Below are 23490 nucleotides of genomic sequence, written 5' to 3' on the forward strand. Positions count from 1 at the left end.
AAAAAAGCAGATTCCCAGGCTCAACCCCAAACCTACTGATTCAAACTTCCTAAGGGGTCTAATTTTTATATCTAAGAGTTTCTGATAGCTATTAAAATTTGAGAAAAACTTAGCTTATTGGTAAATGCTATTGGTTAGACCTGTAATGAACACAAATTGTGTGAAGGGTGCTATGTATGAAATGCTTTGGGAAACACAGGAAAACTGAAATAGGTCTGAGGATGGGGCCATATGAGTTGTATGCTGAAGAAGGAGAGGGAAGAAAGAACAGGACAACCAAAAGAGGAAGGAGAATACAGAGCATATTTGGACAACAGAGTAGCTGACTGGAGTAGACAATCTGGTGAGCATGCGGGAGCCTGCTAGTTTTCATCCTTAACAACTTCTAAAGGGCCATATAGTTAGTTCTTCTTATAAAGGTGAGGAAAAGGAGACATGAAGAGGTTTAGAATCTGATTTTCGACAAAGGGATTAAGTGGCAAAGCCAGGTTTCGAACCGAGGTCTTTTCCCAAAACGTATTTCCAATGACCAAACCAAACTGCCATTTAATCTCTCTCACAACATGAGCTCACTTTATCTTTACAGCCTCATCTCCAGTCACTCCATTCCTTCCCACATTCTGCATTCCAGCCTCCTTACGAGCGGTGTCTTTGGTCAAATACACATCTTATTTCCCCAATTCTAATTTTCTATATCTGTACTTCTCTCTTCCTCAGATGCCCTTCAGTCTTTCTTTGTCCAATGGGCACATCTCTACTCATTCTTCAAAGTCTGGATCAAGGACACCATCTTTAAAAAGTCTATTCTGACAGCCTTGGGCAGAATTCTTCTGTCCTGAGGTCCTAAAGCATCTTGTGCAATCCCTCCATTTCAGCACTTGTCTAGCATATTCATCTGTCCACAAAGGTCTAGCAGTAGTGTGAGGAACAGACACAACATCTTAGATTTCAATGTATTCCCAGTGCCTAGAATAGAATCTACCATAATCATTAAGTAGGGGAATTAATTAATCAACTATTCCAGAAGACTATATGACTGTCAGGTGTTACTAAAATAATAACAAGAAGGTTCAGAGAGATTCAATGTCTTTCTCCAGGGCTCACAGAAGACTGCATGACAGAGGGTGAACAGGAGGTCTGGTGTTTGTGACTCCAGGGTTCCTTCCATAGCTGGGACCCTGAGCAGTATTCCTGTTTAGACATGTCTTACCAAAATGGTGTGCTTCTCAGTATGCTGCCACTGCTGTCACAGTCTTCACTCAAATGGGCCTTGTCTTTCACAGTAGGATGTACAGACTCTAATTTTATCCCATTTTATTCTCCTGGAGAGGCTTGTACAGGGCCCAGTACATGTCATTCAGTCCAAGTTTGTTACTAAATCAATTTATTTCAAAGTAAAAATCATCTACAGAAGAGCAAGGTCAGCATTACCAATTTATACAGCCTGTCATCTTCAAATAAGTTCATTCTGCTGATCTATACCCAACTGCTCTCCAGTACAACTTTCTAAACCCACTAAAAGCCAACCCCAGACCAAGACTCGGGGCAGAAGATTGAACTAACATTTGAGTGCTCAATATGGGTCAGGCACCGTACTGGGCATTTTCAGACACTAATCCAGCAGGAAATAAAGGGCCCAGACCTCAGATGGAAATGACACATATCAACACTAATATCTGTAAATCAGTCTCAGCTAGTTCCAATGGACTTTGTTTACCAAGTAAAGAGAAAGACCCATTTTAATCTTGCACTGTTCACTTACCTACTTTACAGCAAAAATTAAAGAGGTGAATCATAAAATATTTTCCCCCAAATCTCACTTTCTATACCAAATTTTAAACACAGTTGTACTAGTATTAATAATCTGTATATTAATTAATTATATAATATTTCAATCTTAAATACAAGTGAGAAAAAAACCAATTAGGAAATAGAAACTACAGAATATTTAAAAATAAACACATACAAAATGATAAAAACTAAAACAAAGTTAAAAGTCCATTAAGCACTATAATCTATAAGTAAGCAAAATACTGGCAAACGTTTGGTTCTACAATTCTAAAGAACAGATAAGGATTTGCTAACATGGGCATATTTAAACTTATAAATGATTAATGGTAGTAGCAGCATTCTTTTCTTATGAAAGTTAAATATTTCTTCTGAAATCTTTATTTATTAGCAAACCATTCTCTTCTTCAGTATAAAAGTAAATGTTATCCCAACATGTTTTGAAAAATTGGGACTCATTTTAATAAATGTTAATATAATCACTGTTTAAAAAGAACAGGATCCACCCAGTTGCACAATTTTCAAAGTCTTCTAGGGTGAACTACCTTTAGTGCGGGTAGAATTGTATTTGTGGGTTACTCTGTTATTTTCTAGGTTTTTAGAAGAACATCTATGTCATATTTCAAAAACTCCCCAAAATACTGAACTACAGCAAACAGTACAGTATTGTTTATATATGATTTATATAACACACTTTGAAGAAATGAATACAAAGGAGTATATTTGTAAAAATTATGTTTATATAATTATAGAAATACTGAGATAAAGTTTTTGTGAAAGTTTAGTCGCTCAGTCGTGTCCGACTCTTTGTGACGCCACGGACTGTAGCCTACCAGGCTCCTCCATCCACGGGATTTTTCAGGCAAGAGTACTGGAGTGGGTTGCCATTTCCTTCTCCAGAGGATCTTCCCGACCCAGGGATCGAACCCGGGTCTCCCACATTGTAGGCAGACACTTTACCGACTGAGGCACCAGGGAAGTCCCTTGAGATAATTAATGACCAAAGTTATTTTGGCATACCTATGTACCAAGCACCCACAAGATATTTAAAAAGAAGGGAAAATGAGAAGAAAAAGGAAAAACATTTTTGAAAAATTCTATCCTAGTTACCCAGGAAGATATTCTTTAAAGAAAGGAAGAAAAAAAAAGAAACAAAGAAACAAAGAAAAGACATAAAAGCCAAAAATATATAAATGAAAAATAAAAGTAGTTTCCTAGTTATAATTAAAGTATACAATTAATAACTTTGAAAATCTTAGTTGTATCCAGTTTGCAAAGATAAATTATACTGCAGAGCAACTACATTTATCCAAGCAAAACTTTTTCACCTGCTTAAAAAACAGAATCTAGCAATAAAAGGAAAAATAATTAAAGTTGTTTTTATTCTCTCTTTTTAAATAGTTTTATAAAAACTGTCATGAAAAATTCATTTTCTTTTTGCTGCTAGACCCAACTGATGAACCAGAATGTCTCTGAAAATAACTAAAAGAAAACCTGAAAAATAATATTTGGGTTTCCAGAAAACATTGGTAGAGATGTGCTGTTTTACAACTTTAGGTACAGGTGTTGACTAAAGGCAAGAATGAAAATGAAAACTCCGTCCACTTCCACATATACCATCTCCTTTCTAACTGAAAAGGCTAGCACTTAGAACGAGCTGACCGTGACTGACCACTCAACTCCTATGTTGCCTAGCACAACACATGGTAGAAGACAAACTCCCTAATTGAACAGCTGAGCAATTTGGGTACATACTGTTACAGTTTCATTTAAAAAAAAAATATATATATATATACACACACATATACACACACCCATATACATACACAAACACATATACATATATACACACACTATTAATTTATCCATTTTAACTTTAAGCTAAGTAGAACTTTCAAAAGAATAGAAAAATAACATATCTACCTACCTTAGATTTGTCTTCATATATTTTTTCCTGCCACATTTGCTCATTATTAAGACATTTATAATCAATGCTTTGCTCCTTCCTGTTTTCTTCTTTATTTATCCTGCAGTAAAATTATAATGTTGAATTGGGGGATCATAAGATTTTATTTTAAAAAAATTAAAATCTCTCACAACTACAGCAAAATACCCTAGTTCCATAAAACTAAAAAAAAAAAAAGAAAGCTGAAAATGTTTGTATTTTTTTTTTTCAAACTTACTTCTACCCAATTTCCTTATCTTTGGAGGAAAAAAAATTTCAGAAAAATTAAATTGTGTGCTATTTACCAGATTATTTGCTACTGAACAGAGCAGTGCTGCTTGAATCATTTAATACACACTGCAAAGTGCTTCCCTTCTATCAGCTCTATTTTACAATGATAATAAACATTTAATAAACTGAATGAATTATCGTTTTCTCAAATTTCATTTCACAGAAACAAATTTGTCAACTGTTTTTCATATACCTTAACTTCAAAACTGGGTTTTGTTAAAAAATTTTAACTCAAACAAAATAGTAATTTTTCCTTTAAAATCTCCTCTGACAGCCTTCAATCTATTTTAAAAAGCTGTTTTAGACACTGTAGAAATTAAACTCCATTTTTTTTTACTAATATCTCTTTAAAATGTACATTTGCCATGCCGCTGCTGCTGTGCTGTGCTCAGTCGTGTCGGACTCTCTGTGACCCCATGGACTGTAGCCCACCAGGCTCCTCTGTCCATGGAATGCTCCAGGCAAAAATACCAGAGTGGGTTGCCATTTCCTCCTCCAGGGGATCTTCCTCACTCAGGGATCAAACCTGCATCTTTTGTGCCTCCTGCATTGGCAGGTGGATTCTCTACCACTGCACCACCAGGGAAGCCCTCGACATGCTGAATGAAATAAAATCGACAAAGAAAAAGACCAAAGGAGAGCAGTGAGCTCTCAATTTATTTCAGGTTTGAAAGGACAAACACTGGCATTCCTAAGTTCCTTCTGGGCATCTATGCCAGCACTGGGTGCTCTGCCACAAACAGGCTATTTTCAGGGCTCCCTCACAGCCCTTTATAATGGTCCCTTTATAATAATGTTACACCATCCCACCCAATTTGGAAACTGAGTTGGCAGTCAGGTGTGCTACCCCTCACTAGGGGCACCAGGACAATGATTATTGTTACCACCTGCCCCTACTCTATAACAGGGATGAGAAAAGGTAGGGCATTTGAACCAAACCAGGCTTCCCCGGCTTCCCCGGCTAGTGGCTCAATTAGTAAAAAATCCGCCTGCACAGCAGGAGATTGCCTGCAATAGAGGAAACCAAGGTTCGATCCCTGGGTCGGGAAGATCCTCCTGGAGAAGGAAATGGCAACCCACTCCAGCACTTTTTTTTTTAATTTATTTTTTAATTGAAGGATAATTGCTTTACAGAATTTTGTCGTTTTCTGTCAAACCTCAACATGAATCAGCCATAGGTATACATATATCCCCTCCCTTTTGAACCTCCCTCCCATCTCCCTCCCCATCCCACCCCTCTAGGTTGATACAGAGACCCTGTTTGAGTTTCCTGAGCCATACAGCAAATTCCCGTTGGCTGTCTATTTTACATATGGTAATATAAGTTTCCATGTTACTCTTTCCCTACATCTCACCCTCTCCTCCCCTCTCCCCACTCCAGCATTCTTGCCTGGAAAACCCCATGGACAGAAGAGCCTGGTGGGCTACAGTCCATAGGGTTGCAAAGAGTCAGACACGACTGAAGCGACTTAGCACAATAAATAAATTGGCACGCCAGCCCTTGTGATAGGCACCCAGGCACAGATAATAAGATGTCTCTGATCTCCAGGAGCTTGGATTCTAATGAAGAAGACAAACATTTAAACAAGGAATAATGATAATATCATCTGAATAATGATGATGGGCCTGACACCATCCAGCAGTACTTTGGCCACCTGATGTAAAGAGCCGACTCACGGGAAAAGACCACGATGCTGGGAAAGATTGAGGACTGGAGGAGAAGGGGACGACAGAGGATGAGATGGTTGGATGGCATCACCAACTCAATGGACATGAGTTTGAGCAAACTCTGGGAGATAGTGAAGGACAGGGAAGCCTGGCATGCTGCAGTCCATGACGTTGCAAAGAGTCGGACATGACTCAGCAAGTGAAGAACAATAACATGACACCATCTAAGAGGGGAGAAGTAACTCCCAATTTCTCTTGGAAATACCATTTTCTTGAGTTTAATTTCTGAGTAAGTAATACATTATCATTTGAAACTCGAGTAGAAAAAGGCATTTGATCAAGTCCCAGGACCAGCCACCCATTTCCTCTTCCCAGCTTCCTGCCACCCCTGCCACCAGACATCAAGAGAGAAAATGATTAACCTCACAACAGAACAGTGACCATCAGTTAAACCTGATCCTGACTCAGGCTCGTCAAAGAATTATTTCATTCCCAATACTCTAAGAAGTCATCAATGACTGCCTGCTTGCCACATCTAAAGCAATCATGTTTAGTCTCTATCTTCCTTAATATGCCTACAGCATTTCCTACCCGCCAAATTTTGTCCTCTTTGAACTCTTCAGGGCACCACATTCAAGCTTCCCGTCCAAGTTTTCCAGTCCTTTGCCCCAGTCTCCTTTGGCCCATTCTTTAAGGGTTGATGTTTCCATGAGCCCAGTCACAAAAACACTCTCCCTCAAGACTGCTTCATCCTGGCTAGATGAGTCTCAAATCTCACCTCCATCCTGATCCCTTTCTGGTCAAATGCTAGTAGTATCCGACTCTTCTGCAATGCCATGGAAGCTCCTCTGTGCATGGGATTTCCCAGGCAAGAATACTGGAGAGAGTAGCCATTTCCTCCTCCAGGGGAATCGTCCTGACCCAGGGATCAAACCTTTGTCTCTTGTATTGGCAGTACCACCAGCACCATCTGGGCCTGTATGTACCTGCCTATTTGACATCTCTCAACAGTTTGTTCACAGATCCTCAGTTCAGTTCAGTTCAGTCGCTCAGTCGTGTCCGACTCTCTGCGACCCCATGAATTGCAGCACGCCAGGCCTCTCTGTCCATCACCAACTCCCGGAGTCTACCCAAACCCATGTCCATCGAGTCGGTGATGCCATCCAACCATCTCATCCTCTGTCGGCCCCTTCTCCTCCCGCCCCCAATCCTACCCAGCATTAGGGTCTTTTCCAATGAGTCAACCCTTCGCATGAGGTGCCCAAAGTATTGGAGTTTCAGCTTCAACATCAGACCTTCCAATGAACACCCAGGATTGATCTCTTTTAGGATGGATTGATTGGATCTCCTGCAGTCCAAGGGACTCTCAAGAGTCGTCTCCAACACCACAGTTCAAAAGCATCAATTCTTCAGCGCTCAGCTTTCTTCACCGTCCAACTCTCACATCCATACATGACCACTGGAAAGACCATAGCCTTGACTAGACGGACTTTTGTTGGCAAAGTAATGTCTCTGCTTTTCAATATGCTATCTAGGTTGGCCATAACCTTCCTTCCAAGGAGTAAGCGTCTTTTAATTTCATGGCTGCAATCACCATCTGCAGTGATTTTGGAGCCCAAAAAAATAAAGTCTGACACTGTTTCCACTGTTTCCCCATCTATTTCCCATGAAGTGACAGATCCTCAAGCCTGAAATATTTAAAACTAACCTCAACTCCCTTGCTCTACATCTCCCTTCCTGCTATATTTTTTATCTCAGTTGGAGACTGACGTCACCATGGCCTCAGGCACCGTATCTAGGCATCCTCTGCCTTCACTCCCGCTTCCTTTGTCTGTCCCCAGTTCCTGAGGCAGCAGTGCGGTCTAATGGTCATACATAGCAGCACAGTGTGCGATATAAACAGCACAGCACTGCAGGCTGATCTGGGTGTCAACTTGAGTTCTAGCCCTTATTGGACTATGGTTTTTGCAAGAAAGACAAAACTGAAGTCCCACTACAATTAGCATAGTCAAAATGAAAAGAATGTGGAATAAAGGGCAGTACATCTCTAACGGAAGCAGGAAAAGAGAGAACATAGAAAGGTACAATCTATTTCTTGGGCTGTGGTTGAAGAAAGATTCTAGCTCTTTGATTTAAGTAGCAACAGTAAGGTTTGGATGAACATAGGAGAAGACTATGAAGTTCATAAGGTAAAGCTGGTTCTTCTCAACCAAGTCAATTAAAAAATTGGGGAAGGGCAGGCTAGCTAGAAAAGAGAAGTACGGTTGACCTTTAAACAACACAGGATTGAAACAGTGTGGGTCCACTTATATGCGGATTCTTTTCAATAAATATATTGGAAATTTGGGGGAAACAGGCAACAATTTGAAAAAACTCTCAGGTGAAACTCATAGCCTACAAATATTGAAAATACTTTTTAAAAAAAGGTATGTCATGAACGCATAAAATATACGGAGATTCTAATCTAGCTGAACATAGGCATAAGGTGAGTGCTGCTGCTGCTAAGTCGCTTCAGTCATGTCCGACTCTGTGTGACCCCATCTACATCGACGGCAGCCCACTAGGCTCCGCTGTCCCTCGGATTCTCCAGGCAAGAACACCGGAGTGGGTTGCCATTTCCTTCTCCAATGCGTGAAAGTGAAGTCGCTCAGTCATTTCCGACTCTTCGCGACCCCATGGACTGCAGCCTACCAGGCTCCTCTGTCCATGGGATTTTCCAGGCAAGAGTATACTGGAGTGGGTTGCCATTGCCTTCTCCCATGAGGTGAGTAGTAGGCACTTAATACAATGTGTTAGTTTTCTTACTGTTTCATAACTGCTTTCAGAGGATTACATGACCATTCAGTATGCCTCACTCTCATAATTGGAGAAACTGTCATGTTAGGTGGGTGTTTTGTTTTTTTAATGTAACAATGTTTCCAATACTGTATTATAAATGACTGTAATATTATATGCCATAAATTTCTATAATGATTCATTCATTAGTGTATAGCCTAGGCTACTGTGCCACTGTCAATGCATGAATCATTATATCTATAAATGAAACAAAATTTCTTTTCATATTATCTTTTCATTTTTGATGTCTAGTGTTAGGAATACATATAACAGCTACAGTGTTTTATATCATCTAAGATAGTATTGATGTACTGACAAATGATTCATCTTGTCAATTTATAGTACTGATAAATACAGTACAATCCTATAAATGTTTCTCTTCCTTATGGTTTTCTTAATAACATTTTCTTTTCTCTAGCTTCTTCATTGTAAGAATATAGTATATAATACATATAACATAGAAAATACATTTCAATTGACTGTTTATGTTATTGGTGAGGTTTCTGGTTAATAATAGGCTATTAGCAGTTAAGTTTTAGGGGAGTCAAAAAGTATATGGGGATATTCAGGGGTTGGCGCCTCTAACCCCCATGTTGTTCAAGAGTCAACTTCAATTACCAAAAGCCATATATGTGAAGTTGACAGGGATGAGCCTATGATTATTATGTATTTTTAGGTGAAGATGAGTTCAGGAAGAATAAAAAATACAGAAGTAACAGGAAATCATGCCACTTTTAACTTTTTGTAATCTTTGTGAAGCAAAATTAGAATAACTTTCAATAACAATTTTTACACTTCTCTGTAAAAATAAAAGTGGTCAGGAATAGTTTCTGTAAATAGTTATTTGAAACACTTGTAAATACTGTCTTTACTATTTTGAACATGAATCATCCAGAAAATCAAGCAACATTCTAATACAGATTCAAGACCACCCAGTTTAATTGCTTCAGATACCTATTATGCTCGTATGCATGCTCAGTCACTCAGTTATGTTGGACTCTTTGTGATCCCATGGGCTGCAGGCCGCCAGGCTCCCCCTCTCCATGGAATTTCCCAGGCAAGGATACTGGAGTGGGTTGCCATTTCCTCCTCCAGTGGATCTTCTCAACCCAGGGATTGAACCCATGTCTCCTGCGTCTCCTGCATTGGCAGGCATATTCTTTACCACTGAGCCACCTCAGATACCTATTATTATTTAAGAAATATTAACTCTTTACTAAAATCACCAAAGGATTAAAAATTATTCAAGCATCTCATTCTCAGTTCATTCCCCTCCTGGTGCCTGCTTTTGTCTATTTCAGTCAATGAACAGCAGAATCTGCTACTAAGGAGGAAATGAAAAATGAAATTCAAATAATCATGGCCTATCTCCTCATCTCCAAGTCCCCCTTCCCTGCCCCAGCCCCAATTCATGAAAGGAAACAAAACTTTCAATCTTTGGGGGAAGTTATTGCTTGACTAATAATCACTGTAGGGTTTTTCAACAGCATGCTCCATTGCGGCACTTCAGGTATATTTCAAAACACTTACCTACATATAAAGTAAAACTGCATTGACTACTAACTAGTAAATCTGGGATAGAGTAGGTAAGACACTGGAATTAGCTAAAGTTTATAGAAATGAATTTCAATGTTGTGATACTCAGGTTGGTCCTATCTTGTGTATACGAACAAAATTAGTGTCCAAGTGCAGACACATGTCTAAATAAGTTAAACTTCACTCCTCCAATAATTTTAAGAGGTGCAAAAGCATCCCAAGTGTCATTATGCGTGATACATAGTTGTCCCGATGCCAGGGCTGGAAACTTTCATGATAATCAATGCTATGCTATAAATTACTAAGCATTTCTAGGTGGAAAAAATAATTTTTGTGCTACCAGTGGGAAAAAAATTGAAGCTGTTTGAGAATGTGAACAAAACTCTATGACATTTGACATTCTGAGTTAGGATGTTCTAATTTTAAGTCTGCTGAGTTTGATAACTGCTGAGTTAAGATAACTTTGAAGAAACTGAGTTTATTTTCAGGAATCCTCAAAAGTAAAAATATCAGACTCACATGAACCCCACTGTTAAAATTTAGCAGGATTTCATTTTGACATTTGATTGGTCTGTTCACTGTTCAGAAAGTGTGCGTGAAGCTGCTTCTTTCTCATTTGGAGAGAGAGACTTCAGGAGAGCCTCACAAAAAGTTGCTAGTAAGGTTTTCTTGGAGGCATGCATCCTTTCTCACCAGTGAGACAGTTATTTTAAACAGTTCCAAATAACCTTACCAGCCCATGCTTCTCTTCAAAGCTGTTTTGTATGCACCTTGCCAGTAATTTCCTGTAACACTCCTGGGATGGTCAGTCAAGAGATTTGCAAAAGATATTTTAAAAATTTGCTATAACTGAATTATACCGTAAGACTCAACTTGTCTTCATGAATAATACTAAGATAAATCCCCAGTAATGTCATCCTTAGATTATTCTCTTCATCCTCTCTTACTTTCTACTGGATATCCTATAGCATCATTAAAAGAAAACCCATGAATGAAAGATTTAAAAACAGGGCACTGTTCATTGTGAAATTCTCACTGTTCATTGTGAAAGTATTTTACATACTTTGTGTGCTTTAAAAGGGAATTAACAAAATGATTTAAAATGTATATCTCAGTTTCTTCAAAGTTATCTACATATGTATAAGGGATGAGAAACACTTCCCTTAAAATCTATATTTTTACAATATATATACTTGTACTGATAATATTGAAACTGGATTCAATGTAGGATCCTAACTCTTCTCAAAGTTGACTTTTATATCGGTCAACAGAAATCCCATTAAGTAGGAACAGTTAACAGGATTCAATGACATTTCAGGTTTATTTTCTTAATGACCAATACTGATTGCATGTCAAATCATCAACAGTGCAGTTGTTAAGTGTTTGCATTGTTCAGTTTTATTTTTCAAAGTTTATCTAAATGGGCCAAGACATTTGAGCACAATCCCCAGTTGAACTGGCCCAATGTTAACTTGTAGAGAACATGAGGTTGGAGAAAACAGGATCAGGAATATATGTCTATACTGATAAAAGATTCAGTCAAGATTCCTTCTGTATGTTAACCTGAAACTCTTCCCAACTATTCATGAAATGTCCATAATTCTAAACATGATTTCATATTTTAATCATACAATGATTTGCCTCAGTAGGAAACTAGTCTATGAAGTCTGGAATTTGTTAAATTCACCAGATTTCAGGAAAGCTTCTGGGGCAATAGGGAAACAGAAAGACTAAAGCGCTCCTCTTTGTTTACACAGTCAATAAAAATTTATTCATACACTCTTACAAAATGTGTACACAAAACATCCATGTAATTACAACTTCACACTCACCAAAGCAACTCCAGGTTGAAGAGCAAGTCCTTGTGCAAGCATTTGCTTACTCTTAACTATTTTACAGATGCACCAAAAATGTGTCATTACCATCCCTTAACATGACAATGGTCTCAATGTTTACTTATCCAGGATCAAACCCACTGAAATATCTTCTCAAAATCTATGTCTGGATCACCAAGTAGCTCTTTAGACATCAGTATTTTTACTACTTCTTATAAAAAGGCCAAAACACATTGTTTGCAGACTGCCTTTCTGTAGTGGAAAGCTGATCGCCGATGAATTGATGCTTTTGAACTGTGGTGTTGGAGAAGACTCTTGAGAGTCCCTTGGACTGCAAGGAGATCCAACCAGTCCATCCTAAAGGAGATCAGTCCTGAATATTGGAACTGGATTCACTGGATGCTGAAACTTAAATTCCAATACTTTGGCCACCTGATGCGAAGAACTGACTCATTGGAAAAGACCCTGATGCTGGGACAGATTGAAGGCGGGAGGACAAGGGGACGACAGAGGATGAGATGGTTGGATGGCATCACCGACGGGATGGACATGAGTTTGAGTAGGCTCCGGGAGTTGATGATGGACAGGGAAGCCTGGCGTGCTGCAGTCCATGGAGTCGCAAAGAGTCGGACATGACTGAGCGACTGAACTGAACTGAGTGGGAAAAAGTTCCTTCTAAGTTCAAAAATTCAAAGACTGTGACTTATGAGGGGAAAGCAGCTTGTTATTCAAAAGCAGCATGGAGACTAGGCCAAAGATGTGGTACCCACAGGGGAACAACCAGAGAACACGACCTTCCTGTCTTCTAACACGGTCTTCACCTTGGACCTCCAGCCCTGCGCATCTCGGTTTGTGTTTATTTCCAGGGAGGCTGGCTGCACTCCCAGGAGCCCAGCGAATGGGGCGGGGAAGCCAGAGATGTTCGAAAGCCGCTTGGGTGAGCCGCTCGGTTACGGGGCCTCGGGTGTGGGCCGAGCTGGTTCCGCCGGGCGGCATCGCTCACCCCCGGGCCGGCCGACCGCCGCTGTCCAAGCCGACCAGGGAGGGAAGTGGCTCACACTAGGGATCCGGGTCCGGCGGGGAGAGCGGTGAAGACGTCCGAGGACGCTCGTCCTTCTGAGTCGCGGTCGGGACCGCGGTCGCCGGGCTGGCTGGTCCCGGCGCCAGCGGGGCACGGGGAAGGAAGGTGGCGCCCCTTCCAGAAGCACCGCTCGGTCTGTCTCGGGTAGCGAGGATTGGGGGCGGCGGCTCCGGCGAGTGAGCGAAGCCGATCGACTCGCGTCGCCCGCCTGCTCTCCCCTCCCAGGAGCCGGAGCGGCGGCCCCTCGGAAAAAGCCCTTGAGGTGCGCGGGGCAAACGGCCCCCGGCTACCCGCTCCGCTCCGCCCCGCCCCCGCTCCGGCGCCGCCGCCTCAGGCCCCGCGGGTCCCTCTGGCCGGCGCGCCACTTACCCGCAACGAAGCGATTTACGTAGCGCACCTCGTCACTGCTTACGGACGCGAGGAGGTGGGACGACGAGCCCCACCGGGACTGCCGCTGGCCCACGTCGCCCCACGTCAGCGCTGATGCGGCCGCGGCCTCCCCGCCGAGCGCGACCTAACGCGGCGTCGCAGCCGCCCGCTCGCTCGCGGCCTGAAGGCCGCGCGTCCACCCGCCCGCCCCGCTCCGCGCCTGTCCCTGCCCAGGGGCCGCCGGGGAAATCCACGCTCGAACCCCGCCCCCTGCCGGCCGCCGGTGGGAGTGCGGCGCCGACAATCCAACAATTGAATGGAACGGGGTGGGGGGGGGATGAGGGGCGGGGCCTGAGGGTGGACTGGGAGGAGGGGTCTGAGGTGGGGAGGAGGGCGGGGCCTGGGGAATGGGCTGGGGGCGGGATCTAAGGTGGGGAGGAGGGGCCAGGGGCGGGGCCGGGAGAAGGAAGTAGGCTGGGCGGGGAAGAGGACCGCGTTGCGGGCGGGTTCTGAGGCGGTGCGGCAGAAACCGGAAGTTGCCTGGTGGCACCTGCTCCCGGAAGTCAATCCGTTGGAAACTGCTAACCCAGGTGGTGCCGTTGTGTGTGCCGAAGTGGCTTCCCTTTGGATTGTCCCCAGCTGCCAGGCGAGGCCCGGGAGCGCATCCTACGGACACCATCCCGCCGCCGCCGGCCACGAGCCCCGGAGGCCCCGCCCGCCGCCGATTCTCGGCGACCTTGTCAGGGTCTCGGGGTCCCCACTTAGTGATTTGACGGAGGACAGGAAGGCTTTTTGGTAACAAGCAAAACCCCCGCCTGGAAGAGGGGGGAGTTTCGTTTTCGTCTAGCTGGAAACACGGGGTTTTCTAGTAATAGGGGCGGTCCCGGCCGATAAAACGGTCACCTGTTGTATACCAGGAACCCTGTTATAACGGTGACCCAACGCCCGACCTTAGGTTCTCAGGAGTGGGTCACACCGAGAACTGCTGTCAAGGACGCTATTTGAAAAGTTGCTGAGTAAAGAAAATAAGAGCATAATCCACGTAGTGCCAGGTGGAGAAGGGCAGCTTTGAGAAATAGTAGGATCCCAGTGCGGTTCTCCCAGAAGGGGAGAATCCTGAACTGTTCAGTGCTAGATTATGGCCATTCAACCTACTGTCAGCAGTAAATGCCTGCTAGCAGAGATGAGAGGGTAATAACCTGGTCAGTTCACGTCCTCCTTTCCACATTGGCAGAGCTTTGAAATTCTTCCAGGACAATAGTAGATGCCTGTCTCCTCCTGCTAAAAATGAGGGACATTACAAAGCTAATAAGAAAGTTAACCAAGTCCTTTTTCTATGTGTGCTGAGGTAAGGCTGGCACAGGGTATTTATTCGTAAGTAATCAATGAAGCTCATTTTAGTTCAGAAAAAGAGAGAGAGAGCCATTAGAAGGAATGAGAAGGAAAAAAAGACCGCTAAAGAAAAAAAGAATGCTAAACCTGAAAAGTCATAACCTTTGTTTTGGTCAAGGTTGACCATGTGCTGGAAGAATAGATTTTTAGCTTCCAGTGATTAATGGGAAATTGTGATCACTCTCCTTCCCAAAACATTGTTCTCCACCTACTTGTTTATCACTAAATTTTTTTAAACCAAGTATACATTCTTTGTAGATAGACTCCATCAGACAGAGGGCTTCAAATGCAAATATGAATCAGAGGGGGCCGAAAAGAATTTGCAGCCCGTTCTGGTGACAACTCAAGACAGAGAGCCTGTATCCCCGTTGTTGTTCAGTTGCTAAGTCATGACCAACTCTTTGGGATCCCATGCACTCTGCAACTGTGGCGCTTCAGCCTCTTCTGTCTTCCACTATCTCCCGGAATTTGCTCACATGCATGTCCATTGAGTAGGTAATGCTATCCAGCCATCTCATCCTCTGCTGCCCCCTTCTCCTTTTGCCTTCAGTCTTCCCAGCATCAGGGTCTTTTCCAGTGAGTTGGCTCTTCGAATCAAGTGGCCAAAGTACGGGAGCTTCAGCTTCTTCAGCCTCAGTCTTTCCAGTGAATATTCCGGGTTGATTTCCTTTGGGATTGACTGGTTTGATCTCCTTGCAGTCCAGGGGACCCTCAAGAGTCTTCTCCAGCACCTCATTTCGAAAGCATCTATTCTTGCATCCTTAGGAGCTTCCATAAGCACCAATTAACATGCCCAAATAGATCCAAGTGACCCAATGTTGCCTTCTGGCTTTTTATAATTGATCACTTCCCTGACTCTTCTCAGCCCCATTCAGCCCCTCGCTATTCTTCCATTCTCCTTTAAAACACTCAATTGCCTCTCTAAAATGGATGTTGAATTAAGTTCATGTTAGACTCTTTTTCCGGAGAAGGCAACGGCACCCCACTCCAGTACTCTTGCCTGGAAAAGCTCATGGATGGAGGGGTCTGGTGGGCTGCAGTCCAGGGGGTCACTAAGAGTCTGACACGACTGAGCGACTTCACTTTCACTTTTCACTTTCACACATTGGAGAAGGAAATGGCAACTCATCCATTATTCTTGCCTGGAGAATCCTAGGGACGGAAGAGCCTGGTGGGCTGCCATCTATGCGGTCGCACAGAGTTGGACACGACTGAAGTGACGTAGCAGCAGACTCTTTTTCTCTATTGCTGTAGTAAATAGGGGGCTTCCCTGGTGGCTGAGTGGTAAAGAATCTACCTGCCAATGTTGGAGACGTAAGGGACACAGGTTTGATCTCTGGATCAGGAAGATCCCCTGGAGGAGGACATGGCAACACACTCCAGTATTTTTGCCTGGAGACTCCCATGGACACAGGAGCCTGGCAGGCTACAGTCGATAGTCTCAAAATGCGTTGGACACAACTGAAGCAACTTAGCATGCAGGTGCATAGTAGATAGGTGATTAAAACCACTTTCACTAGTGTTAGCTTTGTTTATCTGACAAGTCACAGGGAGCCATTAAATCATTAAATATCCAATATCCTTGCAGTCAAGGATGCAAGGATATTTCCCACCCATGAAGGCAGGAAACAGTCTGATTGCCCTTCCTTTTCTTCTCTGACTTTCTTCATTGGAGAGATTTTTTTTATGCCTGCCACACTCCCTTTCCCAACAGTTAGGTCCACCGTGGGAACAGTGTTCTCCCTCTCTCATGCTGTGCTTTCCTCATAAATCCCACATGTATGCCTTTTTCTTCCACATCCATACCTGTGCCTTCCTCATACACACCTGTGCCTTCCTCATACACCCCTACATCTCTGCTTTCCTCTTGCACCCCACACCTATGGCTTCCTGTTATTCCTCCTATCCCCACATCTTTGCCCAAACCCCATCCCCACACTCTCACTCTTTAGTTTCTCCTTTTTTCCCTTTTGACTATCATTTAGTTACTAGAGGAGAAAATCAAAAACACCTTTCTTCCTTACTTTCTCTGATTCTATTTCATTTAGAAAGCCAGAACACATATCTAATGTTCATTATGGATTTTCGCGTTAAATATTCTTTTTAAATATTACATTCAAATGTCATTTATTTTGATTACTGAGTTCTGTGCCATCATAAATTCTGTGCCCAAGATGGGTGGCTCTCTCCTATCATGGTATCCCAGGCTTGATCTGTGACTTATATTCAAATTTTATCAATTTTCCCAACATTATTCTCAATAACTGTCTTCTCCCATCCATGATCCCGTATGTAGTCATGCATTGCACTTATCTGTTTATATCTCTTTATTATGGAACTATTCCTCAACCTTTTCTGTCTTAACCTTGATATTTTAAATAGAATAGTCCAGTTATTTTGTAAAAGGGCAATTTAAAAAAACTATTTATGGAGAACAGACTTCAAGGAGAACAGTCAATAGAAATTACCTTATGGGTTAAATAGGCTTCATGATACTATTATTTCTACTATTTTTGTCATGGGAAAATATTTTTCCTTCTAAACAATTAATTTCTCATCAAACTTTTAGAATATAGGTCATCTATAAATTTGATGTTATGTTCAAATTCAGAGATTAATGAATTGGTGATAAAATGTCCTTAACTAACTCTTGACTGATGATAATCAAGATAGGATGGATTTTTTTTCATGCTTTTACCTCCTGGAACAGGCCACTGCAGTCCCTTTGCATGTGCCCATTCCCTCTGACTGTTAAACTTTTCCCTTTTCTTTTTTCCTAGTTAATGTCTATTCATCCTTCAGAGCTTAGCTCACTGTGTCTTGTTCAATGAAGCTTCCCTTTACTTGGCAGACTGAATTCAGCCCCTTTAACCATTTATGTATTCTCATTTTATTAGATTTATCTTTTGTAGCACTTATCATAAGTTTAACTAAGTAATTATGTCATCATGTATTTAAAGCCCATCTCCCTTGCCAGAATGTAAACTCCATGATGACATCTGTCCTATCCAATGCAGTTTCCCTGATAACTTCTGAGTTATTCCTTAATTCAACAATAGGCAGAAATGATATTATGGGTAACACATTAAGTAGCTCCCAATACAGTTGCATCCTCATATTAGGCTCTTACATAGCTGTTCACCTGCTTTTGTTCTACTTACTCAGTTCAGGGCCATGTGCTAGAGATGATTAATAACTATTTTCTAAAAAGATGAGGAATAAGATCCTATTATCAAATGAACCATGTGAAAAATGTGCTTGAAATGAAAGATTAGCCAATGCCTCTCTGTAAAACACAAGGGAAATGATATCCATATTATTTTGTATATAAAATGCCTATTTAGAAAATACATCTATTTAATTGACTGAATTGGCTCTTAGTTGCAGCTTGGAGAAATTTTGGTTTCCCTCTGGGCTCTCTGGCTCAGTAGTTATGGCAGGCAGGTTTAGTTGCCCTGAGGCATGTGCGGTCTTAGTTCCCCAACCAGGGATGGAACTCATGTCCCCTGCATTGGAAGGCATATTCTTAACCACTGGACCACCAGGAAAGTCTCTAAAATGCCTTATATATATGCATGCTCCATCAATAATAAGTATTTTAACTAGAATTTAAAATTAAAAAATTTAAGGCTATGACAAACCTAGACAATTTATTAAAATACAGAGACATTACTTTGCTGACACATGCCTGTATAGTCAAAGCTATGGGTTTTCTGGTAATTATGTATGGATGTGAAAGTTGGACCATAAAGAAGGCTGAGCACCGAAGAATTGATGCTTTTGAACTGTGGTATTGGAGAAGACTCTTGAGAGTCCCTTGGACTGCAAGGAGATCCAACCAGTCCATCCTAAAGGAGATCAACCCTGGGTGTTCATTGGAAGGACTGATGTTGAAGCTGAAACTCCAATACTTTGGCCACCTGATGTGAAGAGCCAACTCATTAGAAAAGACCCTGATGCTGGGAAAGATTGAGGGCAGGAAGAAAAGTGGGGGGCAGAGGATGAGATGATTGGGTGGCATCACGGATTCAGTGGACATGAATTTGAGCAAACTCCAGGAGACAGTGAGGGATAGGGAAGCCTGGTGTGCTGCCGTCCATGGGGTCACAAAGGTAGGACACAACTTAGCAACTAAACAACAACAACTAGAATTTACCAGGTCCTTGCTGCTACTGACAAGTACTTTATGCAAATAAAGAATTTGACAGAGGAAATAAGTTGTGTCTGACCCTTTTGCACCCCATGGACTATACAGCCCGCCAGGCTCCTCTGTGCATGGGATTTTTTCCAGGCAAGCATGCTGGGGTGGGTTGCCATTTCCTTCTCCAGGAGATCTTCCTGACCCAGGAATCAAACCCGGGTCTCTTGGTCTGGTGCATTGGCAGGCAGATTCTTTACCACTAATGCCACCTGGGAAGCCCTTGATCTTCATAAACTGACAGCCTCTTATTTTGTAGGTTATAGTGCCATCATGTGGATACTTGATTTTCCTAAAATGAAATGTAACATTTTTGTAATAGAGACTAGAACACTATGACTGGAAACCCAGCCATCCCACACCCAGGCACTACTTATAATTCAGTACTAGTTCCTAAGACTGGCTGAGTGAAGTTTCATTTGGGGACTTCTGAATCTTCGTTGTGAGCATGCAGAATTTGGAAACATTCGTTTAAATGATAAAAGAAACCTTACGAAATACAATAGCTTGAAGATGCCTGCAATCCCTATGATCGTCAGGTTTTTTTGTGTGTGTAAGAATCCACCTGCCAACGCAGGAGACATGGGTTCAATCCGGGAGGATCCCACATGCCTCAGAGCAACTGGGCCCGAGTGCACAGCTACTGAACCTGTGATCTAGAGCCCGGGAGCTGCAAGTACAAAAGTCTACACACACTAGACCCTGTGCTCCACAGCAAGTGAAGCCACTGTAATGAGAAGCCACCACACTACGACTAGCGAGTAGCCCCCACTCTCCGCAACTAGAGAAGAGACCTCAGAGCAGTGAAGACATAGCACATCCATAACTAAGTAAATTTTAAAAATTAAATAATAAAGCATACAGATGATTAGCTAGATGAAGAGACACATATGTCTGGAAGGGTCCCAGTGCAGGAGCTTCTTCTGTCCCTTGGAGTTGGGGTATGCCAGAATGAAGCAGGGCAAAGGCTATAGAGTTTTGCCAAGAGAATGCACTGGTCATAGCAAATACCCTCTTCCAACAACACAAGAGAAGACACTACACATGGACATCACCAGATGGCCAACACCGAAATCAGATTGATTATATTCTTTGCAGCCAAAGATGGAGAAGCTCTATACAGTCAGCAAAAACAAGATCGGGAGCTGACTGTGGCTCAGATCACGAACTCCTTATTGCCAAATTCAGACTTAAACTGAAGAAAGTGGGGAAAACCACTAGACCATTCAGGTATGACCTAAATCAAATCCCTTATGATTATACAGTAGAAGTGAGAAATAGATTTAAGGGGCTAGATCTGATAGACAGAGTGCCTGATGAACTATGGATGGAGGTTCATGACATTGTACAGGAGACAGGGATCAAGATCATCCCCAAGAAAAAGAAATGCAAAAAAGCAAAATGGCTGTCTGAGGAGGCCTTACAAATAGCTGTGAAAAGAAGAGAAGCTCAAGGCAAAGGAGAAAAGGAAAGATATTCCCATCTGAATGCAGAGTTCCAAAGAATAGCAAGGAGAGATAAGAAAGCCTTCCTCAGCAATCAATGCAAAGAAATAGAGGAAAACAATAGAATGAGAAAGACTAGAGATCTCGTCAAGAAAATCAGAGATACCAAGGGAACATTTCATGCAAAGATGGGCTCAATAAAGGACAGAAATGGTATGGACCTAACAGAAGCAGAAGATATTAAGAAGAGGTGGCAAGAATACACAGAAGAACTATACAAAAAAGATCTTCACGACCCAGATCATCACGATGGTGTGATCACTCACCTAGAGCCAGATATCCTGGAATGTGAACTCAAGTGGGCCTTAGGAAGCATCACTATGAACAAAGCTAGTGGATGTGATGGAATTCCAGTTGAGCTACTTCAAATCCTAAAAGATGATGCTGTGAAAGTGCTGCACTCAATACACCAGCAAATTTGGAAAGCTCAGCAGTGGCCACAGGACTGGAAAAGGTCAGTTTTCATTCCAATCCCAAAGAAAGGCAATGCCAAAGAATGCTCAAACTACTGCACAATTGCACACGCTAGTAAAATAAAGCTCAAAATTCTCCAAGCCAGGCTTCAGCAATACGTGAACCGTGAACTTCCAGATGTTCAAGCTGGTTTTAGAAAAGGCAGAGGAACCAGAGACCAAATTGCCAACATCCGCTGGATCATCAAAAAAGCAAGAGAGTTCCAGAAAAACATCTATTTCTACTTTATTGACTATGCCAAAGTCTTTGACTGTGTGGATCACAATAAACTGGGGAAAATTCTGAAAGAGATGGGAATAACAGACCACCTGACCTGCCTCTTGAGAAACCTGTATGCAGGTCAGGAAGCAACAGTTAGAACTGGATATGGAACAACAGACTGGTTCCAAATAGGAAAAGGAGTATATCAAGGCTGTATATTGTCACCCTGCTTGCTTAACTTATATGCAGAGTACATCATGAGAAATGCTGGGCTGGAAGAAGCACAGGCTGGAATCAAGATTGCCGGGAGAAATATCAATAACCTCAGATATGCAGATGACACCACCCTAATGGCGGAAAGTGAAGAAGAGCTAAAGAGCCTCTTGATGAAAGTGAAGGAGGAGAGTGAAAAAGTTGGCTTAAAGCTCAACGTTCAGAAAACTAAGATCATGGCATCCAGTCCCATCACTTCATGGCAAATAGATGGGGAAACAGTGGAAACAGTGGCTGACTTTATTTTTCTGGGCTCCAAAATCAGTGCAGATGGTGATTGCAGCTGTGAAATTAAAAGACGCTTACTCCTTGGAAGGAAAGTTATGACCAACCTAGACAGCATATTAAAAAGCAGAGACATTACTTTGTCAACAAAGGTCCATCTAGTCAAGGCAATGTTTTTTCCAGTAGTCGTGTATGGATGTGAGAGCTGAACTATAAAGAAAGCTGAGTGCTGAAGAATTGATGCTTTTGAACTGTGCTTCTGGAGAAGACTCTTGAGAGTCTCTTGGACTGTAAGGAGATCCAACCAATCCATCCTAAAGGAGATCAGTCCTGAGTGTTCATTGGAAGGACTGATGTTGAAGCTGAAACTCCAATACTTTGGCCACCTGATGTGAAGAGCTGACTCAATAGAAAAGACCCTGATGCTGGGAAAGATTGAGGGCAGAAGGAGAAGGGGACGACAAAGGATAAAATGGCTGGATGGCATCACTGACTCAATGGACATGAGTTTGGGTAAACTCTGGGAGTTGGTGATGGACAGGGAGGCCTGGTGTCCTGAGGTCATGTGGTTGCAAAGAGTCGGACACGACTGAGTGACTGAACTGAACCACCCTACCAGGCCCAACACAAGGGTGTTTTTACCAACCTGGAAACTCTCAGAATCTCACAGTTTGAAGATTTTTATGGCAACTGCATTGTGCACGAGAACGTCAGCTCCCTTCCCTCACTGTAAGCTTGAAGTTCCAAGCTTCAAATCCTGACTTGGTCTTCCTGGAGACCAGCCTCCATCCTGAAGCTATCCAGAGGCCACCAAAGATGCTTCTGTCACTCAGTAAATTCTAAGGGACCCATGGAACTTTGTGTCAGGAGCCAGGGATGCATAGGTGACCAAACGTATATTTCTTTTTTTTTCTTTTTTGACTGTGTCATGCAGCATGAAGTATCTTAGTTTCCCGACCGGGGATGGAACCCATGCCCCCTCCAGTGGAAGCATGGAGTCTTAACCACTGGATTGCCAAGTCTCTAAATACACATTTCTTATTATGTCACAATTAGCCATTCTGCAGTTGTGCAGAGGTATCTCATCATTTTAATTTGCAACTTCCCTAATGACTAAGGATGTTAAGTTGAGTAACTTTTCATGTGCTCATTTTCCCTCTCTATATCATAGGTGAAGGGCCTTTGTTTATTTTTAAATTGTTTTTTTTTGTAACATTGGTCTATGAGAATTATTTACACATTCCAATAAAAGTCCTTATTATGTACGTCCTTTGCAAGTATTTCTTCCCTGTCTCAGGCTGTCTCTTTATTTTCCTAATAATGGACTTTGAAGAGAAATTTTAAACTTTGATGAAGAAATCCAATCAATTAATTTGTTTTTATGAATCAAGCCTTCAGTGTCATACCTAGGAAATCTTTGCCTGGAGAACAAAGATTTTTCTCGTGGGTTTTCTTCCAGAAGAATAATAATTTCAGATTTTACCAACCAGGCTGTTAAAATTGCCTTTATTTATGGTTAGGAGACTGTGAAAAAGAAATCAAAGTCCAAAGTCTTTTTTTGCCATGTTCTAGGTATTCTTGCCTGGAAAATCCCATGGACAGAGGAACCTGGTGGGTTATAATCCACCCTTTTTAATGTAAACAGAATCATCTCAACCTGGCTCAGGAGAGCAATATAGTCTAAGGAAAAGAATCTTCATCTCAGCACATGCAGCTTCATTGCTTAGACCAAAAATCTGATAATAATCCCTGAGTCTTTTCTTTCTCTCACTTAGAAATGGCAAACTTGGGAATTTCCTGGTGTCCAGTGGATAAGACTCTGCACTACCACTACGGGTGGGAGAGAGTGCCTGGGTTTGATCTTAGTCTGGGAA

General features: G+C 42.2%; 1 protein-coding gene across 21 annotated transcripts in view; it reads right to left on the minus strand.

The window, feature by feature from the left end:
- Nucleotides 1-13600, minus strand: part of CREM (cAMP responsive element modulator) — a 67569-nt gene extending 53969 nt beyond the window's left edge. For 14 of the 21 annotated variants that reach the window (XM_081554294.1, XM_081554295.1, XM_081554290.1 and 11 more), the window contains exons 1-2: nt 13349-13600; nt 3716-3815 (exon numbers count right to left, since the gene is read on the minus strand). In XM_081554294.1, coding sequence (XP_081410420.1) covers nt 3716-3751 — 36 coding nt within the window. In that variant the 5' untranslated portion in view covers nt 3752-3815; nt 13349-13600. The remainder of the gene's footprint in view (nt 1-3715; nt 3816-13348) is intronic. The other 7 variants (XM_081554270.1, XM_081554284.1, XM_081554278.1 and 4 more) reach the window with 1 other exon arrangement.
- Nucleotides 13601-23490: the final 9890 nt, after the last annotated feature.

The sequence above is a fragment of the Giraffa tippelskirchi genome, chromosome 13 (assembly GCF_054371585.1).
Source record: "Giraffa tippelskirchi isolate mGirTip1 chromosome 13, T2T-mGirTip1v1.2.pri, whole genome shotgun sequence".
NCBI lineage: Eukaryota > Metazoa > Chordata > Mammalia > Artiodactyla > Giraffidae > Giraffa > Giraffa tippelskirchi.